The sequence below is a fragment of the Cavia porcellus genome, unplaced genomic scaffold, assembly GCF_034190915.1.
Source record: "Cavia porcellus strain 051 isolate PalLab524CR breed Dunkin Hartley unplaced genomic scaffold, mCavPor4.1 scaffold_8, whole genome shotgun sequence".
Lineage (NCBI taxonomy): Eukaryota > Metazoa > Chordata > Mammalia > Rodentia > Caviidae > Cavia > Cavia porcellus.
This window is the reverse complement of record NW_026947491.1, coordinates 84,073,325-84,091,936: the sequence shown is the minus strand read 5'-3', so window position 1 is coordinate 84,091,936 and position 18,612 is coordinate 84,073,325. Positions and strand designations below refer to the sequence as shown.

General features: G+C 44.6%; 1 protein-coding gene across 3 annotated transcripts in view; it reads right to left on the bottom strand.

Annotated features, from left to right (window-relative positions):
• Plxnc1 (plexin C1) overlaps positions 1 to 18,612 on the bottom strand; it is a 140,441-nt gene that overhangs the window by 77,679 nt on the left and 44,150 nt on the right. For all 3 annotated transcript variants that reach the window (XM_003476281.5, XM_063255304.1, XM_063255305.1), the window contains exon 5: positions 6,322 to 6,436. In XM_003476281.5, the coding sequence (XP_003476329.1) occupies positions 6,322 to 6,436 (115 nt within the window). The remainder of the gene's footprint in view (positions 1 to 6,321; positions 6,437 to 18,612) is intronic.

Sequence of the window (18,612 nt, the reverse complement as noted above, 5' to 3'; positions counted from 1 at the left end):
TAAAATTAAATTTTGGTTTGTGACCGTACTCATGACCTGATGTGTGTATCCCTGTGTGTGTTTGTGTACATGTTGCGGGCACGCATGTGTGCGTGTGCCGGTGTGGATGTGTACCATCGAGCAGATATTCTCAGATGAAATTATTTAAAAGAACAAAGCAGTTCTCCCATCGAGAAGGAAATCCAAAGGGGTTAATATGCCAGCCGTGGTGGCGTCTGGCATCAGGGGCAGGAAAGGGACCTGGTGGGAAGGTGGATCTGGATGAGGAAACAGCCTATGGAAGAGGTGACCCTGTCACCCGAGAGGAACAACCTGGGACCTCTACCTGAGCTTTCTGCACGGCCACCTAAGCTTCTGCTGAGTCCCTGGCCTTCTAAAAAGCTCTGAAAATATATTCTAGTCCTGGGGGTTCACTCCTGTGTTTCTCTTTTTAAAAATTTCTGTTTCTGCAGACAGAAGGCAAGTTCTTTAAGTACGTCAGCCAGGATGAAGTCTCTAGAAGGCTTAAAGGATGGTCAAACCCCACCCCGCCTGCCGGCCCATCCTCAGCGGGCAGCTGGTCTCTGGCTCACATCAGCATCTACAGCACATCTGGGCCCGGGACGACGCGCTCTCAAATTTGCCTCTGACTGCCCTTCCTCACACCTTGTAATGAGAGTATCAGAAAGTTTTCGAAAATCTTTCCTTCTCCAACCCTTGTTTCTCATTTCCTTCCAGTTGTCACAGTTTTTTTTTTTTTTTACCATAACTGTAATCAATCCAGTTATTCATTCCATAAATAATTAACACACTCTTCGCATGGACTCAGTGCAGCACAAAGAACTAATCATCAGTGAGATAAAGTCAGTGCAGCTTTTGCCCTCAGAGAGCTTACAGACCAGAAGGACAGACGGCCCCTGGATCAGAAGTGGGGGCCGTGTGGTACCAGGAGTCTGTCAAGAGGTGACAGGCACCTCAGCTAGGATGGAAAGAACTGGATGGGTCCAGTGAACCAATGGGGGGGCGCGTGGGCAGGGGATGGGGACGGGGAGGATTCTAGAAGTGAGCCGTGGATGTACCCATGCATGTACCCACAGTGCCTTCTCCTGAGAGGGTCACATGGAGAGAGACGTGGATTTTTAAGTGGAAGATCAAGGTTTCAATTCTGGGTGCATTTGGTTCTAGACATTTTAAAAAAATATGTTAAGTTAGACGGGCCTAGAGCAAAGTGGAATAATACGTGCGGAGGCAAAGGGTGATGGGTAGGTATGGTGTGTAAGGCCACGGGAGTGGATAAGTTTGTCTATGGACAACTAAGGAGGCAGGTGAACCTGGGCTTGCACAGCACCACTGTTTAGAGTCAAGGAGAGCCGGGGCAGCAAGGAAGGTTTCCACAGTGCTGCTAATCAGCCAGGTGAGACGAGAACTGTCCAGTGTGTGTGTGTGTGTGTGTGTGTGTATTGTGTTGTGTTGGAGGCTGAACCCAGGGGCTTAAGCCCTTAAGCACGGTAGGCAAGTGCCCTACCACTGAGTTATCACCCCAGCCTTTTTTGTTTTTGAGAGTGGGTCTCACAGAGTTGCCCAGGTTGGCCTTGAACTTGTGATCCTCCTGCCCCAGCTTCTCGAGTAACGCGGACTGTAAGTGTATGCCATCACACCCAGCTTAGTTTTTTCCCCAAAATGAACTGCATAAAGACAGAGTGAAGACACAGTGGGTCAGTGGGAGTAGGAAACCACTGGAGTGGCCATTAGCAGGCAGAGATGATGGCGCTAAGGCAGCTCTTGCTAACTACAGTTAGCACGCTGACCTCTAAGTCCATGTTTTACTCAGCATTCTCCTCAACGCCAATCAACTGGCTGTTTGCAGGTTTCACTGCTGTTAACAGCAGCTTCATGCTTAGGTTTTCCCTTCTTTTGTGTTCTTTCCTTGGGATTCTATGCTTAGAATCAGTGCTTCAAAGAGGATGAATATGTTGATGAGTTTTGAAAGATACTGCCAAATTGCTTACAAAAAGTTTGCGTTAACTGGCATCGTCAATACTGGGTGTTAACGTAACTTATTATTGCTTTAATTTGTATTTATTTCATAACTAGTGAGATTAGACCTATTTCCATATTTGTATTTATTATTCTGAATCTCCTCTTGTGAAAATGTATGCTTTTGCCCATTTACTTTTTGGTATCTTGATTTTTTCTCTTTTTTTCCCTCGGCTTTATTATCTGGTAATTAATATTCTGTCTGGCAAATGTTTTCCTGCAGTGTGTGCTTTAGTTGACTCTTATTTTTCCACATACAGTTTTTAAAAATTGGGTATCAAGCATATAAGTATTTTTCTTTTGTTATTAGGTACTATGTTAATTCAGAGTTAAGAAAATTACCATATTTTAAGTTATTTGATGTTCAACTCTATTCTGTGAGTTATATTTTTATACATATTCTTTAACTGGCCTAAATTTTACCTTTTATTTAATATAAAACATGAATTAAACTATATTTCTGCTGTTTTGTTTCCTCTTATTTTGTAATAGCTGATCTTAAATATTTTCTACATTTTTTTTCTGAGCTTACTCTGTGAGTCTATATCACTATTTTTTTTTTTTTTTTTTGAGACAGAGTCTCACCATGTAGTACAGACTGGCCTTGAATTCACTTTTGTAGCCCAGGCATAAAACTCATGGTAATCCTCCTGTCTCAGCCTCCTGAATGTTGGGATTACAAGTATAGCCCACTACAACCAGCTATATCACTATTTTCAAGACAGAGAATGGATGGACGATTACTGATGTACATATTAATAATATATATATATATATATGCATACTGTATTACATATACATAGAATATACTATATATGTATATTATATATGTTCACGATCTAATTGATTTTTCCTAAAATAAACATTTTTTTCCCAAAATATATCTTGGATACTCCACTACTTTATATTATTCCAGACAAATGTTACATTAATTTTAAGAAAATTCCTACGCAAATTTCACTAGGATTCATGAAATTTAGAAAAATAAGATGAGAAAAAGTAATATTCTTGTTACTGTTCCATGAAGAAATATGGAATATATCTGGATATATATTCAAGATGTCTTTAAAATCTTCTAAGAAAATATTTCATATATTTTTGTCTTTATTATTTAGCTTCTGCTTTTAATAGTTAAGATTCTATCATAATGAATTATAAAGAATCTCAACAATTCACTATTTTGTTGATTTTCATCAGGCATAAGGGCTTCAAATAAACTTGCAAAGTTCGAAATCACTATTTTTGGGTTTCCAATATGTGTCTCCTAGTAAGAATATTTTCAAATATAAGATACATATAACATTTTTAAACTTTATGCCTGAATATTTATTCCTCTTGTTTTTATGAATGGGATTTTCTATGAATTAAAGTTTGTTTTAAGGGCCAGGGGTTTAGCTCAGTGGTGGAAGCACCTGCCTAGCAAGCTGGAGATCATGAGTTTGATCCCCGGTACAAAAAAAAAAAAAAGTTTGTTTTATCTAACATGTAACATGGCTATTGATGTTTGAGTATTCTTTGAACATTCAGCATTCATTTAAATTTATTCATCTGAATAATTTTGTTCTTATTTTTTAGTTTTGGGGGGGGGTTGGGGAATGTACCCTACCACTGAGGTATACTCCAACTCCTAGAATAATTTTAAAACTAGTATGTTTAGGTTTATAGACATACCAGCATTTAAGACTAGCAAATAATTTTTTTCTATGTTATACTGCACTAATCATCTGTATACTTGCTGTATTGGACAGAACTTTAAAAACAATGTTAATAGCACCGTTTATGGTGGAGTATCTTGTTCTAGTTCTGATTTGCAAAAGAATATTCCTGGAGTCTCCCTTTTTTAGGAACTATGTTGTTTTAAGAGAAATACTTTTATTCATATGTCTTCTATATTTTCAACAACACAAAACATTTTTACTTAATATAAAGTCTTTCCTAAGGGGCAGGAGTGTAACTCAGTGGCACAGCACCTGCCTGGTTCTGAGCACAATGTTCTGAGTTTAATTCCTGGTATCAAAAAAAAATCTTTATATCTATGCACACATATATCAGGCAAGAATGGGATCATGTCACACGCCCTTTTTTTGTTATTTGTCTGTATAGGTGAGCCTTTCATTTGTCTTTTTTTTTTTTTTTTTTTTTTTGTATTTGCCACTGCCCTCTGTCCCCACTGCCATCAGGTGGAGCAGGGGAGCCCATGCTTGCAGTCACATCTGAATTCCTCCATTCGATTCTCCATGCTCCATTAACCACACATGACATATCGATATAGATAGATATGCATGTACAGATATATCATATGCATTTTTACATGTGATAGTGCTATGCAGACTTTTGTGCATCTTGCTATTTTTATTCAACTAAACCTCAGAGACATCCCTTCTACACTGGGATTGCTCTTTCTTTTGCATATGGATCCCACAGTGAGGATGGGGTACAATTTTCTAATTGTTTTATGTGTGGAAACAAAGCTTCTGGTGAACAGAGCTCTGTGTTCTAGGGAGGTTTTTCTGTACCCACAAAGGAACTGGAGTGATACTTGGGTTAGGATGGGCAGTGCACCATCTCTGTAGGCCAGGGACCTGAGACTGTCAGGCAAGTCACAGGTGGCCATAAAGGTAGGAAAAAATACGTAAGTGATGGAGTCATGCATCTTATCAACACTATTGAAGGAAGCAGTCTATGGCTGGAGGGGTAGCCCAGTGGTAGAGCACGTGCCCAGCATGTATATGCCCTGGGTTCAATCCCCAGAACTGCCAAAAACCAAACAATGAGTTCAAAGTTTGTTTCAAATAATCCCTTTAATCAAACTACTACGTTTTCTCTCCTGTGTTTTCAGAGTAGTGGTGAACCAGTGATGTCAGAGCTATGTGGGAAGACTCTGTGACAGTTAGCAAAAGCCACCAGGGGACTTGGGGTGGGGAAGAAAGCACCAGTGATTGTTTGGGTGGTAAGCAGTTTCCAGACCAGATATAAATGGTAACTCATTTATACTAGTGAGAGTATACATAGGTAACCAAATTACATAAGCAGCACTTACAAGCTGCTTCCTCCCACTACCACTGAACTGAAGTGTTGCCCTTAAATTTTTTCTTTTTTAATGGCAACAGAAAAATATCCTGCATAATCTTAACCACTCCTCAGAGTCTTGAGTTTATCTATGGCACTTTTCTATCATTCTTCATTAGTACCAAAGTCATTAGTCTTCATTAGTACCAAGTACCAGCTTGGTACTAATAAGATAAATAAAAATTTGGCTATACTTCTGCATGGATTCCTAGACACCCTTTACATCAAACCTATTCCCTCCGACTCAGTGCTAGCAGAGGTTGTCATGAAAGTGTTGAAAAAATCCACCTGCCCCCCCGCAATACCAGGAAGACAACAGGAAGTGACAACAGTCAAGTAACTTTAAACCCATGGGTGCTGATCAGTCATGACTTGACAGCTTGATTCTTCTATTATTTATCACTCATTAAATGTTCTGGCTCGCCTTTATTAAATGTTAAATCATCGTAAGTGGAATGCTTCATGCTATCCGAAATGCCAAAGTGTAAGGGGAAAGGGAAAGTGGCCCATTTCCTTGTTAATGTGGCATTCAAATAAAACACAGACAGCTCAACAGGCAGGTCAGCTGGCTGCTGATGGGGACGCTGTACCGTTATTCATAACACAAGAGCCATAATTAGGGAGGGAAAGTCTTCCTATAGCACTGAGACTGCCAGGGAGAGATTCCATTCTCACATAGGCTGAGTTGGTGTGAACATCAGAAACACCCAGATACGCTCACTGCTTCCTTTCGCTTGTCCAATGCCCACAGCGCCCTGGCTGGTCCAGATGTCCCACCCAAAACAGTCCCTTCCCCCATTGGTTGTCTCTCAGCCTCTAGCATCATCGCCCGGAGTCGTGCCACAGGACTGTCTTTACGAGAAGCCTGAACACACCAGAAAAAGGAAGCATGAATCCAGCTACATTTAAGGAATCTTGTTGACCAGAAGCCTGAGCTTACTTTTCTCTATTTTTAAAATCAAAATGTATTTTTGCTATGTTTGTTTAAATTCAAATGTTGAAGATTATCTTTGGCTCCTCAAGATGACTAACTCCAGGCGGGCAGGTCGTGCAGCACTCGGTCCAGCACCTTACAGAGTGATAGCATCTGCCAGGCACTCACCATTTACTAACAAAACAACCGGACTCCTATACCTAAGCTGATTTCATTGCTGGGAGATATTTTACACATGGGAGGAGGTCACCATCAGTGGTGCAATGCCGTGGAGACAAACAAATTAACATGTTTCCTCTTACCTTATCTCTGCTGCTTCGAGTTATCTGAATTTTAGGACACTCTTTAGCACCAGCTGAAATATCCAGCCAGTTTTCAAAGTGCTTTGACTCTACACAATCTTCTTTAAAGGTGCACCTAAAAAAAAGGCAAAACAAAACAGCAACCCCACAAAAGCATTAGTTACAACTTCTTCGAACTTGGCTTCAGCACAATGCTTTATACGGTGCATTACTGATTTTCAGTGAGAATAGGGACCTGATGCTAAAATCATGAAAAACAACAAGAAAACTGATTTTCCCCCATCATGTCTAGGGGCAGGGAACAAATGCTGCCAATGTGTTGAACTTGGACTCTTGAGCCATCTTGCAAGATGATGTCCCCAAATACATCCAAAGAATGACTTCTCATGGATTCTAAAGTCCAGAGTGCCTTTGTACAAATGCCTATCAAACAACATCCCAGGAAAACATTTACACATTGTATAAATTTGAGGTTTGCAATTTATTCCCAGACTATCAACCTCATGTGTCATTTGTTTTGGGTTTAAAAAATAATAATAATGCTACTATTTTGTGCTTTGCAGTATCGTGATTATATAAAAACATTTCAAGGGCAAAGTCCGGCCAAGAATTCGATAAGATATTCCGTAACCATCTGCTACGGAACATTTATTTAGACAGACACCAAGTTTTATCAAAAGACACTGGAGAAACATTTCCAAGGCCACTGTCCTAGGTCAGCCAGCTGTGAGGAGACGCCTTAAAGAAGTTTTCAGTTGTGTCCAGGATGAATCACTTTGATAAACATGTGAGCAGAGGCTGAGAGCTGAGGTCATGCCTGCATGCTGTGTCGGTCACTCTGGGTCACAGTAACAGGGGAACCTGTGTCTCATCAGATGGGGCCACCAATCCAATGAGAAAAGCGAGCACCAGTGCTACGTTATCTTCCAAGGGTCCAATGCTTCATGGACATTCTGCTGACGAGTGTCAAGGACAGAGGAAAACATCTCTGCCATCTTTATCTCTCCAAGACTGAAGGTTAAAATGAAGGGGTGGTGAGCCAGTGCCAGAGAGTTTATTTATTTATTTTTTTCTGTATATGTTTGCAGTAAACACATGAATCACAAGATTGAAAAGCAACCAAATGGTGACTGCATTCAGCTGTGGGTTGTCCCTGGGGGGACCCTAGTGGAATGAGGTGCAGGTGGATCCAAATAGTGCCTTTGACTTCAAAAAAGATTTTATTTCTTCTCCTTCTATTTAATTCTTAAGAATCGAGGCGTTTGAGCTCTGTGCTAATTTAATACGGCAAATACAGAACAGGAAGTCAGTGAGTTTCACTAAATATCATCCCCAATGTGATGAGTTTAGCATATCACCTGCTGGGGGAACCCCACTCCCCGTGTGCAAGGTCAGGTCCCCCCTCCCCCACATCTCCAACCACGTAACCAAAGGGATTTTCATTAGCGGTTAGCCAAAGTCTTAACTGTCTGACCCTTGATAGCTCCCTCTTCCATCATGGACATTAGGTTCAAATTAAAGCGCCTCTCAATGTCGGGGGGAGTTTGCAACAGGGGGCAAGATTGCTGCATTCAAACACCGAGAAAATGAGGAGGCTGGTTCCTTATTCGTATCTGAAACAGATCATGACTGTCAAAAACTCCCTGCCTCTCGGGGCACTCTAGGTTTACATAAGGCACTTCCTCTGCCTATAAGGAAAAGGAAAAAAAAAATTAAGCCAATTCTAGAGAGACTGGAGTACAAATGTTTTTGTAGGCTCTTAATGTTGCCTGGGAGTCAAGGCCTAAGGCTGCCAAAAACACAAGTGTAAGATATTTCATACAAACAGTGCTACGACTTGCCAATTTGTGGGCAGAAAGCACTGGTGCCACTGAGTGATCACTCTCTTTCCTGAATTCCTATAGCATTTCTTGTCGGAACCACACATTTTGCTATTTAATCATATGCTGCCTTGAATTACAACTTAACTATTTCATATGTCTATGTCATTTCTCCCCAAGAAAGCGCTAAGCTCCTCAAAGGAAGGGAGAAGATCTTTAATATTTCTTTAGTAAATCCCTATGTCTCTCAGCATGATATGCTAATCTTAGGTTTCAATAAATATTTTTGAGTGAATGCATGAAATATGAAATCTCTGTTGGTCTCTTCCACTGGTGATTTTTCTTTCTAGTTTTGATTTATGTCTGACTCTTCCGTATGGTGAAGAAACTATTTTTAACATAAGCTAAAAGTTTGGATTTGAAGATCAAATCAACAGTCAAGGTTGGTTTATTCTTGAAAAAAATTTTAAAAACGAACCTTTCATGTCTTATTCTACATAGGGTACAAACAAAAATCCAACCAGGATAACCACCTAAATATAAATTCCTTGTTTGTATTTTTTTTTAAAAGCTGCCTTTGAAATTTCTAAATTCCCAGCCCTTGCTTCTCAGAAGTAGAAAATAAAATAAAAAATAAAAAGCAAACTGTGACACCAAGAATGTATAACCAGATGGTCAACCAACAACAATATCTCATTACTTCTCAAATATTGCAGATTGTAAAATCTTCATGACAGCACGTTACTCACACATTCAAATTCTTTAAGGAGGGGGGAGCAGATCTTATAGCTCCCACATTTTAGTGAACAAAACCAGATACTCCGAAATAATTCCTTATGAAAGGTATCACTCTGATTCTTCTGTGTCCAATTCAGTGCATAAACACTTCAGCCATAGCTCAAATGACACGGACATCTTGCCCGCCACTTCTCTTGCTGAGGGAGACGCTCTCAGATGGGCTATTGCTTAACTGGCTTCATTTCAACGTCCTTGGACCACAGACAGGAGGGAAACTGGATGCAGAGTGGCAGAGATGTGTTCTGGAGAAAATGGCAGAGGTGTATTTGTTTGCTTTGCTTTTGCCTGCTCCTTTTCCGAGGATCCATCTTAGTCTGTTTTGTGCTGCAACTGCAGAATACTTGAGACTGTGTAATTTATGGAGAGCAGAGATGCCCATTTCTTACAGTTCTGGAGGCTGGGAAGTCCACAGTAGAGGGCTCTGCACCTGGCGAGGGTCTTCTTACCAGAGGGCAAAAGGTAGAGACCCAGCTCTAAGCCTTTCCTCCCACCACTAATCCACTCACTGGAGTCCCAGCACCTAAGCCCCTCCCGTTAGACCCCGCCTCCACCCTGCTGCTCTGGAGATTAAGTTTCCAACACATGTTTTGTGGGAAAGGGGTCCTAACCACAGCGGGATCTAAGTCTGAAGATCTCCAGTGATATTTTATTTTTCTAGTTCCAGTTAGACGTCATGCCCACATGAAAAAGACAATAAGTAGATACAAGCCTTTTCATGAATTTAAAAATAGAATCTGCCCAAATGCAAAGAAGAGATTGCTTGAAAGAAAACAAAAATGAAACCAAAAACCCAAACCAAAAAATTAAAGACAAGAAACTAAAAAATTTTCCTTAGGTGAAAAACACTTTGGTGGAAACCAGTGCATGAAACGGTTTAAGGAGCTCTGTTCTTCTTGGTTTGCTATAAAATTTACCATAGAGCTTAATTTATTCCAAATAATTCAATAAAATAGTTGGATATTGTCACTTAACTATATGAGGACATGAACCACCTCCTCCTCAATTCCCAGTTCAGAGAAAAATGTATGTCCCAAATCTATCTAGGCCCCAGCTGGAACAGGAAAGTTCCAGATGATTGTTTCTAAGTTTGTGGTTTGAAATTCAGAAAGTACTTTCTTACTGTGAACTTGCTTGATTGTGTGGAAATCAGTATAGCTCAAAACCCCTGAATAACTACTCCACCACATTAATGGCATGGAGGGAACATTGGTGTTGGACCAGGCACTATTGTGTTGATAGGTCCGAAGCTCACTGTAAGCAGATAAACCAGAGGTTCAGAGATGTTACAGTTACACACCAAGCCACACAGCATGGCTTTCTATGGACCCCAACTGTCACAGATACTGTTTTCTGGTCAAGAGGCCACCATCCCTCTCTGGCTCCCTTAGGGCTCAACAGTGGTTGGAGGGTGGGATTGGGCTGGGACAAGACAGGGATGGGTGGCCTGCTGGCCAGAAAACACAGATGACGCAGGATTTCTAGAATGAAGAGGTCAGCAAGGACTTTGGAGGCCAACACAGAGGTGAGGACTCCAAGACTCTGAATTTTCATCAGTCAATAGCAAATACAAAACATCTAGCTACAGGTTAAAACTCCCAGGCTCCCCCAGACTTATAAATCTACTGTTCTCAAAAATAACAACAACAACAACAACATTGCAAACCATCTGTAATATGGAATATATTTTCTCTCCCATAAAAATAATGTTATCAGCAATGATTAGGTTTCCAGGTTAGGCCACAAAAACTATTTATCCATATTGCAACTTCAATACTATATATTTGCAATAGAAGAGGAGCAGAAAGCAATGGCGTTGCAAACATTTGCATTATATAGCAGCTTTTTTCTTCTTTACTTATTTGTGTTTCTGCTCAGCTGGTAGTCTGGGAAAAGTGCCCAGCTGGATCGACTTTTAAATTTATTATTACAGTATTGTATTTATACAGCATTTCTATTTTTTTAATGGGCATGGTTTAAATTATTAATTGTTTTCATGCCAACCTAAAGGACAGGAACAGATACCTCTGAAAGGGGGCTGAAGGTTCCAGGCAGGTGAAATAAACGCCCAAAGGCTGGGCTGGGGGAACCTGCAGGATCTGACTCGATTAGGCTAAAATCTCTCAGTGAAAACTTACCACTTACTCAACCTTGAAATAGAAACTCTGAACTCAGGACTATAGCTTCTGCTTCCTACCACTCGAATTGCATCAGCATTCTCTAATCTAATTGTTCCCAAAGACAGACAGTCCCTGAAGGAATCTGATAACTAAATATCAGGTAATTGGCTTGAATGTGGGGTGAGTGCGACCTGTTTCAGAGATTCTACACCGATATAATATGAGAAAACTTTTAACAAGCCAACGATCCAGCTTCTCTCTCACACAGAGAATGGCATCCAAGCTGTGGAATGTATTCCCTGCAAGAGCATCCCAAGGTCTTTGCTAAGTGATTTGAAACAGATGTCTGCATCTTTAGGAAAGGCACAGAGCCCAAAGGAGGGACCAGGTGGCCTCCAGAATCAAGGGACTTTCATTACAACTGCCAGCCCAGCCCGCACGCTGAAGAAACCTAACACCACTAAACAGAAGACAGTAAGAAGTCACGGTGACAAACTAAATTCTGAATTAAAGGCCCTCATAGACAGGAAATGCCAAAATATAAGACCAAAATAACTTCGCAGAAAAGCTGAAAAATTGGATCTTCATCACTGGAGCTGTGAGTCGGTCTACATGCTGAAACTATGCTAATAACAGAGACAATTTGGGATTCGTTTTTAAAAACCAAAAACATCTCACATGCCAGGCAATGTCTTTTCACATGACTGGATCCATGTATTCTTCACAACACAACTATAAAGTAGTTACTATAATTGCCCCTACTATACAGATAGAGGAAACAGAGGCACAGAAGATCCTATACTGCTTTCCTGAGAGTCACAGAGTTTAGTAAATGGAGAAGTTGAGACACAAAGCAGAGCAGACCAGCTTCAAAGACCGCGCTTTCATCTACCACCCTACCCTGCTTCTTACCAACACTGACTGAGCCCTCTTATATTAACTCATTTAATGCTGCTGTGACACAATACCACAGACCGGCTGTTTATTTACTTAGCTATTTTTTGTGACAGGAACTTGCTATATAGTACAGCTCACGCTGAACTCATTATGTAGTCTAGGCTGGCCTTGAACATCATATAAGCTTCCTGCCTCGGCCTCCTGAGTGCTAGGGTTATAGGCACGCCACCATGTTTGGCTGGTTAATCTATAAAGAAATAGATTTCTTACAATCTTAGCTGCTAAAGCCTGCCTCTGCTGAAGGTTTTCTTGCTACGCTGCCATGGCAGAAGGTGGACAGGCAGGAGAGGGTGCATGCTCGTAAGGCAGCAGCAGGTCAAACTTGTACCGTCAGGCTCTTTTAAGATTGGCATGAATCTCCCCTCGAGGGTATTGCTGGGGGGATTTAGTTTCTAACACAAGCTCTTTGGGGGACACATTCAAAGCATAGCACCTTCCTGGTGCCGTGGATCCGGTACTGTTCTTAGGGCTTTCTATGATAAACTCACTCATCTTCACAGCCACTTTGTGGAACAATCATTATTGCCAAAGATAAAGAAACTGAGGCACAGAGAGCTTAGTTAGTGTGGTGTCTGCTACTGATCCCCGCAATCTTACTGCTTTAGCAAGCTGCTCAAACTGTAGAGGCTTCTAGAAAAGTGTTGGGAGCCGCAGCCCCGAGCCCGGTCGCCTTACTTGGCGGACGTGAGGCCTGTAGGAAAGAGCAAAGCCTGAGCTAGATTACCCCTCCCATCGAGTGTGCTAAGATGGCGCTTATCTCCTGCTTCCTGCTTGGTAAACAACCCGCCCTGTAAGATCTCCTGCTTCCTGCTTGGTAAACAACCCGCCCTGTAAGATCTCCTGCTTCACAACCCGCCCTGTAAGATAGTCTGCCTAGCAACAACTGATGTTAGCCAATCAGCCCGCATCGCGCGCTTTGAACTGATTGGCCACTGTACCCCTATAAAAGTGAGTGCCTCTCCCGCCACGAAAGAAGAAGCAGAAGAAGCACGCAAGGAGCCGCGGAGAGCGGACCGGTAGAGGCTTCGGGACAGACTGTAGGGAGAAGCACGCAAGGAGCCGCGGGGAGCGGACCAACAGAGGCTTCGGCCGGGAGGATTCCCGGGGCAGGCTGTACGGAGAAGGAAAGTAAAAGAAAAGGTTGTCCACTGCCAGACTTTGTTGTGTGTCCTTCCTGCCGGCCGGGAGTGACACCGACATCTGGTGGCCCGTACGGGGAGCTGATCACCCCCGAGACGTGGCAGTGGACAACGCTCCAACGCAGAGCTGCAAGACAGGTGAGTAGAGGATAAACCTGGGCCCTGGGTGGCGCGCACCTACAGGGTTTGTAGACTCCTCTCAGGCTCACGTGTAAGTGGCGGATTCTTTGGGCCTCACGCGGTGAGTAACATATTAAAAAATGGGAAACATGCTAGGTAGCGGCACTAAGAGTGAGGGTGGTTTCGGGGAAAGCTCTCAAGAGCTTACAAAAGTACGCAGGGTATTTGAGCAGGCCCAGTCAGGGAGCTCCCGAGAGGGGTCCGTCAAGGGGAACAAAGATGCTAAGGAGGAGGACGGGGCTCAAGCCTCGGAGTCGTCTGACTCCGAGGACGAGGGAAGGTTGAATGGTGAGGAGGCCAAAGAGACCAGCTGTCAGGGGCCTAAGTCGCTTGATGGGGAGACGCAAGGCTCTTTCGCTGCGTTGCGCCGCGAATTGCGCTCCGCTCAGCTAGGCTTACGAAAAAGCAGAGAGCTTCTGAGCGCCCCCTGGCAGGGGAGGGAGACAGAACCTTCTGCTCCGCCCTGGAACTCGTTCCCGGAAGCGGTCCCTCGCCGCGATGCCGCCGCATGGGAACTCCCCCCTCTTCCGTCAGTACAGGAAATAACGCACAGGCCGCCATTTTCTGTTCAGCCACGGCCGCCATCTTACGATGCTCCGCCACCGGCGGAACGTTATTTCCACAGACAGCTGTGGCATGGGGGTCGTGTGTCTAATGAAGACCACCCGTTCCCAGGGATAGATAGCGGCCCCTATGGGATATATCCTGTACAGATGGCCATGGGTCAGGGACGTAATGTGTGGAAACCCTTTGAAATAAAGCAGATTAGAGAACTTAAAAATGCAGTTACAACCTTTGGGCCGACTGCGCCTTACACCATTGCCATGCTGGAGAACCTGTCTTCTGGGCCCCTCACCCCCGCGGACTGGACTCAGCTGGCAAAGGCGTGTCTGCCCTCGGGTAGTTACCTGGATTGGCGAGCCTGGTACGCCGAGTTCGCTGCCGAACAGGCGGAAAGAAACGCTAACCGAGGGAACTGGGGGTGGAATAGAGACATGCTTATGGGGGAAGGCCAACACGCTGATAATCAGACTCAGTTCCCTGGTGCAGTTTATGAGCAGATCAATACCATTGGGCTTCGCGCCTGGAAGCAGGTGAGTGGTGCCGGAACGGCATCCTTGTGCCTTTCTAAAATAGTCCAGTGCACAACAGAGCCATTCGTTGATTTTGTGGCTCGGATGCAAGATGCCGCCGATAAGATCTTTTCCGATAGGGAAGTGGCTCAACCGCTGGTTAGGCAGTTGATTTTCGAACAATGCACAAAGGAATGTAAGGCAGCAATAGCCCCACATAAGAATAAGGACCTTAACGCCTGGATCAGAATATGCAGAGAAATAGGGGGGCCACTTTCCCATTCAGGAGTTGCGGCCCTCCTAGCCGCGGCAGTACAACAAAAGGGCCCTCGAGGGCCGAGGAAAGAGCGCAAGGCCAAGGGGTGCTTCAGCTGTGGGGACCCAGGGCATATCAAACGCGACTGCCCGAATAACACAAGCGCCAGGCCTCGCCCCAAAAACGAGGGATCGTATGGCGTCTGCGGGAGATGCAGAAAGGGCCCATATAAGGCAGAGGATTGCAGATCAGTCTATGATGCTCAAGGAAATCGTATTTGTGGTCGAGGACAGGATAGCACAGCTCCTGCTGCTCCCCAGCCTCCATAAGAGGTTCCAGTACTCCACATGACTCTTGACAAGAGGCCCATGCTTTTGCTTAAGATCAATGGCAGACAATTAGGTATCCCATACAATCCTCAAGGTCAAGGAATTATTGAGAGAGCTCACAAAAGCCTCAAAGAAGTTTTATATAAACAAAAAGGGGGGGTAAGCCAAGGCCTACCCCCAAAGGCACGGTTATCCATGGCATTGTTCACATACAATTTTTTAAATCTAAACAATGCTGATTGCTCCCCAGCTATGGAGCATTGTAATCCATCTCCTAACAATAAAGGATGGGTTAAATGGAAAGATGTCCTAACAGGACAATGGATGGGCCCGGATCCGGTGGTTAGCTGGAACCGAGGCGCGGTTTGTGTTTTCCCACAGGAACCGGGACGAGAACCACTGTGGGTACCGGAGAGACTGACACGGGCAACAAAGCCCTCGACTGAAGATCAGACCTGCCCTACCGGAGATCCATCACAGACCAACCAACAAGATGAATAGAAATAGCGGTAGCCCAAAATGGACAAAAAGATCCTCAGGCATATGCATGGCTCGCTCGCCTAGCCTACGACCGAGTCTAGGGGCGGTGAGCTTCCCACACTCCTCCTCTAAAAAATTATGACATAGCTGGGTAGGAGAGTCAATGACGGGTAAGAGCGTACTCCCCCGGTGCGACTCAACCTAAGCCAGGCCCTACCCCATCCTGCACGTAAGCCGCTGGACTGTTAGATGCTGCCCAGGTCTAAATTTCTCTCCGAGGGGATTTCTTTACGGAGAAGAAATGAGTGCAAGCTTGTGTGCATCCAGGTTCCGTCCAGTTTGTGCCTGGCCCTAGAAAAAGGACGAGGGCCTCAGGGCCTTGGCAGACCATGGGACGGCCGACCAGGGTCTAAGCCAAGGACCTACGGTGGGCCTACGCATAGGGCATAAGCCTCTGCACCCAGTCCAGGAAGGGCTACGATGCGCACATTCATAAAAAATAAAAAAGGGGGAGATGTTGGGAGCCGCAGCCCCGAGCCCGGTCGCCTTACTTGGCGGACGTGAGGCCTGTAGGAAAGAGCAAAGCCTGAGCTAGATTACCCCTCCCATCGAGTGTGCTAAGATGGCGCTTATCTCCTGCTTCCTGCTTGGTAAACAACCCGCCCTGTAAGATCTCCTGCTTCCTGCTTGGTAAACAACCCGCCCTGTAAGATCTCCTGCTTCACAACCCGCCCTGTAAGATAGTCTGCCTAGCAACAACTGATGTTAGCCAATCAGCCCGCATCGCGCGCTTTGAACTGATTGGCCACTGTACCCCTATAAAAGTGAGTGCCTCTCCCGCCATGAAAGAAGAAGCAGAAGAAGCACGCAAGGAGCCGCGGAGAGCGGACCGGTAGAGGCTTTGGGACAGACTGTAGGGAGAAGCACGCAAGGAGCCGCGGGGAGCGGACCAACAGAGGCTTCGGCCGGGAGGATTCCCGGGGCAGGCTGTACGGAGAAGGAAAGTAAAAGAAAAGGTTGTCCACTGCCAGACTTTGTTGTGTGTCCTTCCTGCCGGCCGGGAGTGACACCGACAGAAAAGTACCACCATAAAGACCAAGATGATACTAAACAGGGCCTCCCCAAGCCATGGTCATGGAGGAAAACGTAAGTTCCATTCCATTCTATTCCATTTCTTAGCCTTCTTGAAAGTGTGTCCCCTGGGTTGTTAGGGTGCTAATGTTAAAGTAGGGTTCCGTGGCCAGCAAGTTTGGAAAACGTAAGTTAAATAAAATTGAACAAGTTTTGTTGCTATAGATCTTCATGGAGAGTTGAATAAGCCGCTGTGCACTGGAACTTTGTAACATGAGAATAAATGGTGCATCATCTTTGACCCTTTTGGCTGAGGGCTGTTCCAAGGGATTAGAAACCATACTCATGTACACCAGGAAACACTGCCCAGTCTTGTCTAATGAGCAATAGTCCATGTGGAAGATCACGTTGGAAAACTGATGGGGAAAATTTGGGTAACCCTCAGCCTCAGCTGTTAAGCATCCTCTAAGCCAGTGGTGGCAAATCTATGGCACCCGTGCCGCAGCAGATCCTCTTTGTTGGCTCGCGTGCCCCAGCAGCCAAGCATCAGATAACAGAACACACATGCAGGGCGTGCGCATTCTTGGAAAGCAGCAGCAGTGCCAGGCGATAAGTAAGTGGGCTTGGGGTTGCAGTTTGGGCACTGGGTCCCCAAAGAGTTCACCGTCACTGCTCTAAGCTATTATTGTGCTCTGCATGCCATCGTCACAGCAGCCCTCGGCCCCCAGTGCCTCTGATCCACACCCACATAGACACCTAGCACACAGCTGATCACAGCATCCCATGCTTCAGAATCCCCAGTGGTGCCATTTTGCCCACACCAATCCCCTGCCTATGTGCCGTTCATGACTGCCTACAGCAGGTGTTTCCAAGCTCATCTGTGGTCCTGCTCGGCTCTCCAGACTCATCCCTGGATAACAGCAGGTTGGTGAGTCTGTCTCTTTACCTAGAATGCAAGCTCCTAAAAACATGAATCTCTGGTATCTAGCAAACAGCACCTGGCATTGATAAACACCTGCAGTGCACACATGTCGGGTCTTTCCAAGCACGGTGATGTTCTCCCTGCCCAGAATGTCCTGGGGCCTGCAACATCTGGGTGAAATCAAGGTGAGCTCAAGGGCTAGTTTGGCTCTGCCTCTTCTGTGATGTCTTCCCAATCTCCAAGCAAAGCAAGTGCTCTTTCCTTGGGGTCCTTAGTGCGCTCTGCACATGCTCCTAAGTAGACAGAGTGCACTGTTCTGTGCAGGGTTGGCAACTCCTCTGCCAGGTTTCAAGCCTTCCAGGGAAAGGCACGTCGCCTGGCACTCTTTCTGCATGTATTTGCTGAGTGCCCGCCTCCTGCCAAACACTACTGCAGACACTGAGGACATATCGATGAATGGGCCAGGTAAGTGGAGCATACAGACAAAAACCAAGTAAACTGACAACTACTTACAGTAATTTCAAGCTGAGGGAAGTCTGCAGAGACCAAAGTTCTAGTAGGAAGGAGCCTACTTGAGGCAGCTTGGTCAGGTAACATGGCATTTCTCTGCTGCTCAGAGTTCTCAGAGGAGATTGACATAGTCACATCAAGGGTAGTGGGAAAAGCATTCTGAGCAGCAGGAATAACATGTGCAAAACCTCTGAGCTCACAGATGTATGGTCTCGGCACAGAACTCATTAAATAGACCAGTCTGACTAGAAGTCAGAAGTGACCTTCAGGAAGACATATGTCCTCTTTGGGCCTCAGACTCACCACCTGCAAATAATACAGTTCCCACATCATGGAGTTATTTTAAGAATGCCTCAGTATCAGAAGTTGTTGATTATAATGCAAGTAAAACAGAATTTTAAGAAAAAAGGGAGTGACTTAAGTCAGACAAATACAAAATGGTAGTGAGAAGAGAGGTCTGCAGCTGTTGAGTGTACATATACCAGCACAGTGGGCATTGTACTTCCCTATATACAAGGGCAGAAACAGTTCAAGGCTTCTTGGAAGATTCTTAATCACATCTCTCCTTCCTTCCAAGACTAATGTGTTCTTTGGGATCTCTTCATGCCTTGAAAAACAGTTATTAAAGCATTTGTTTGC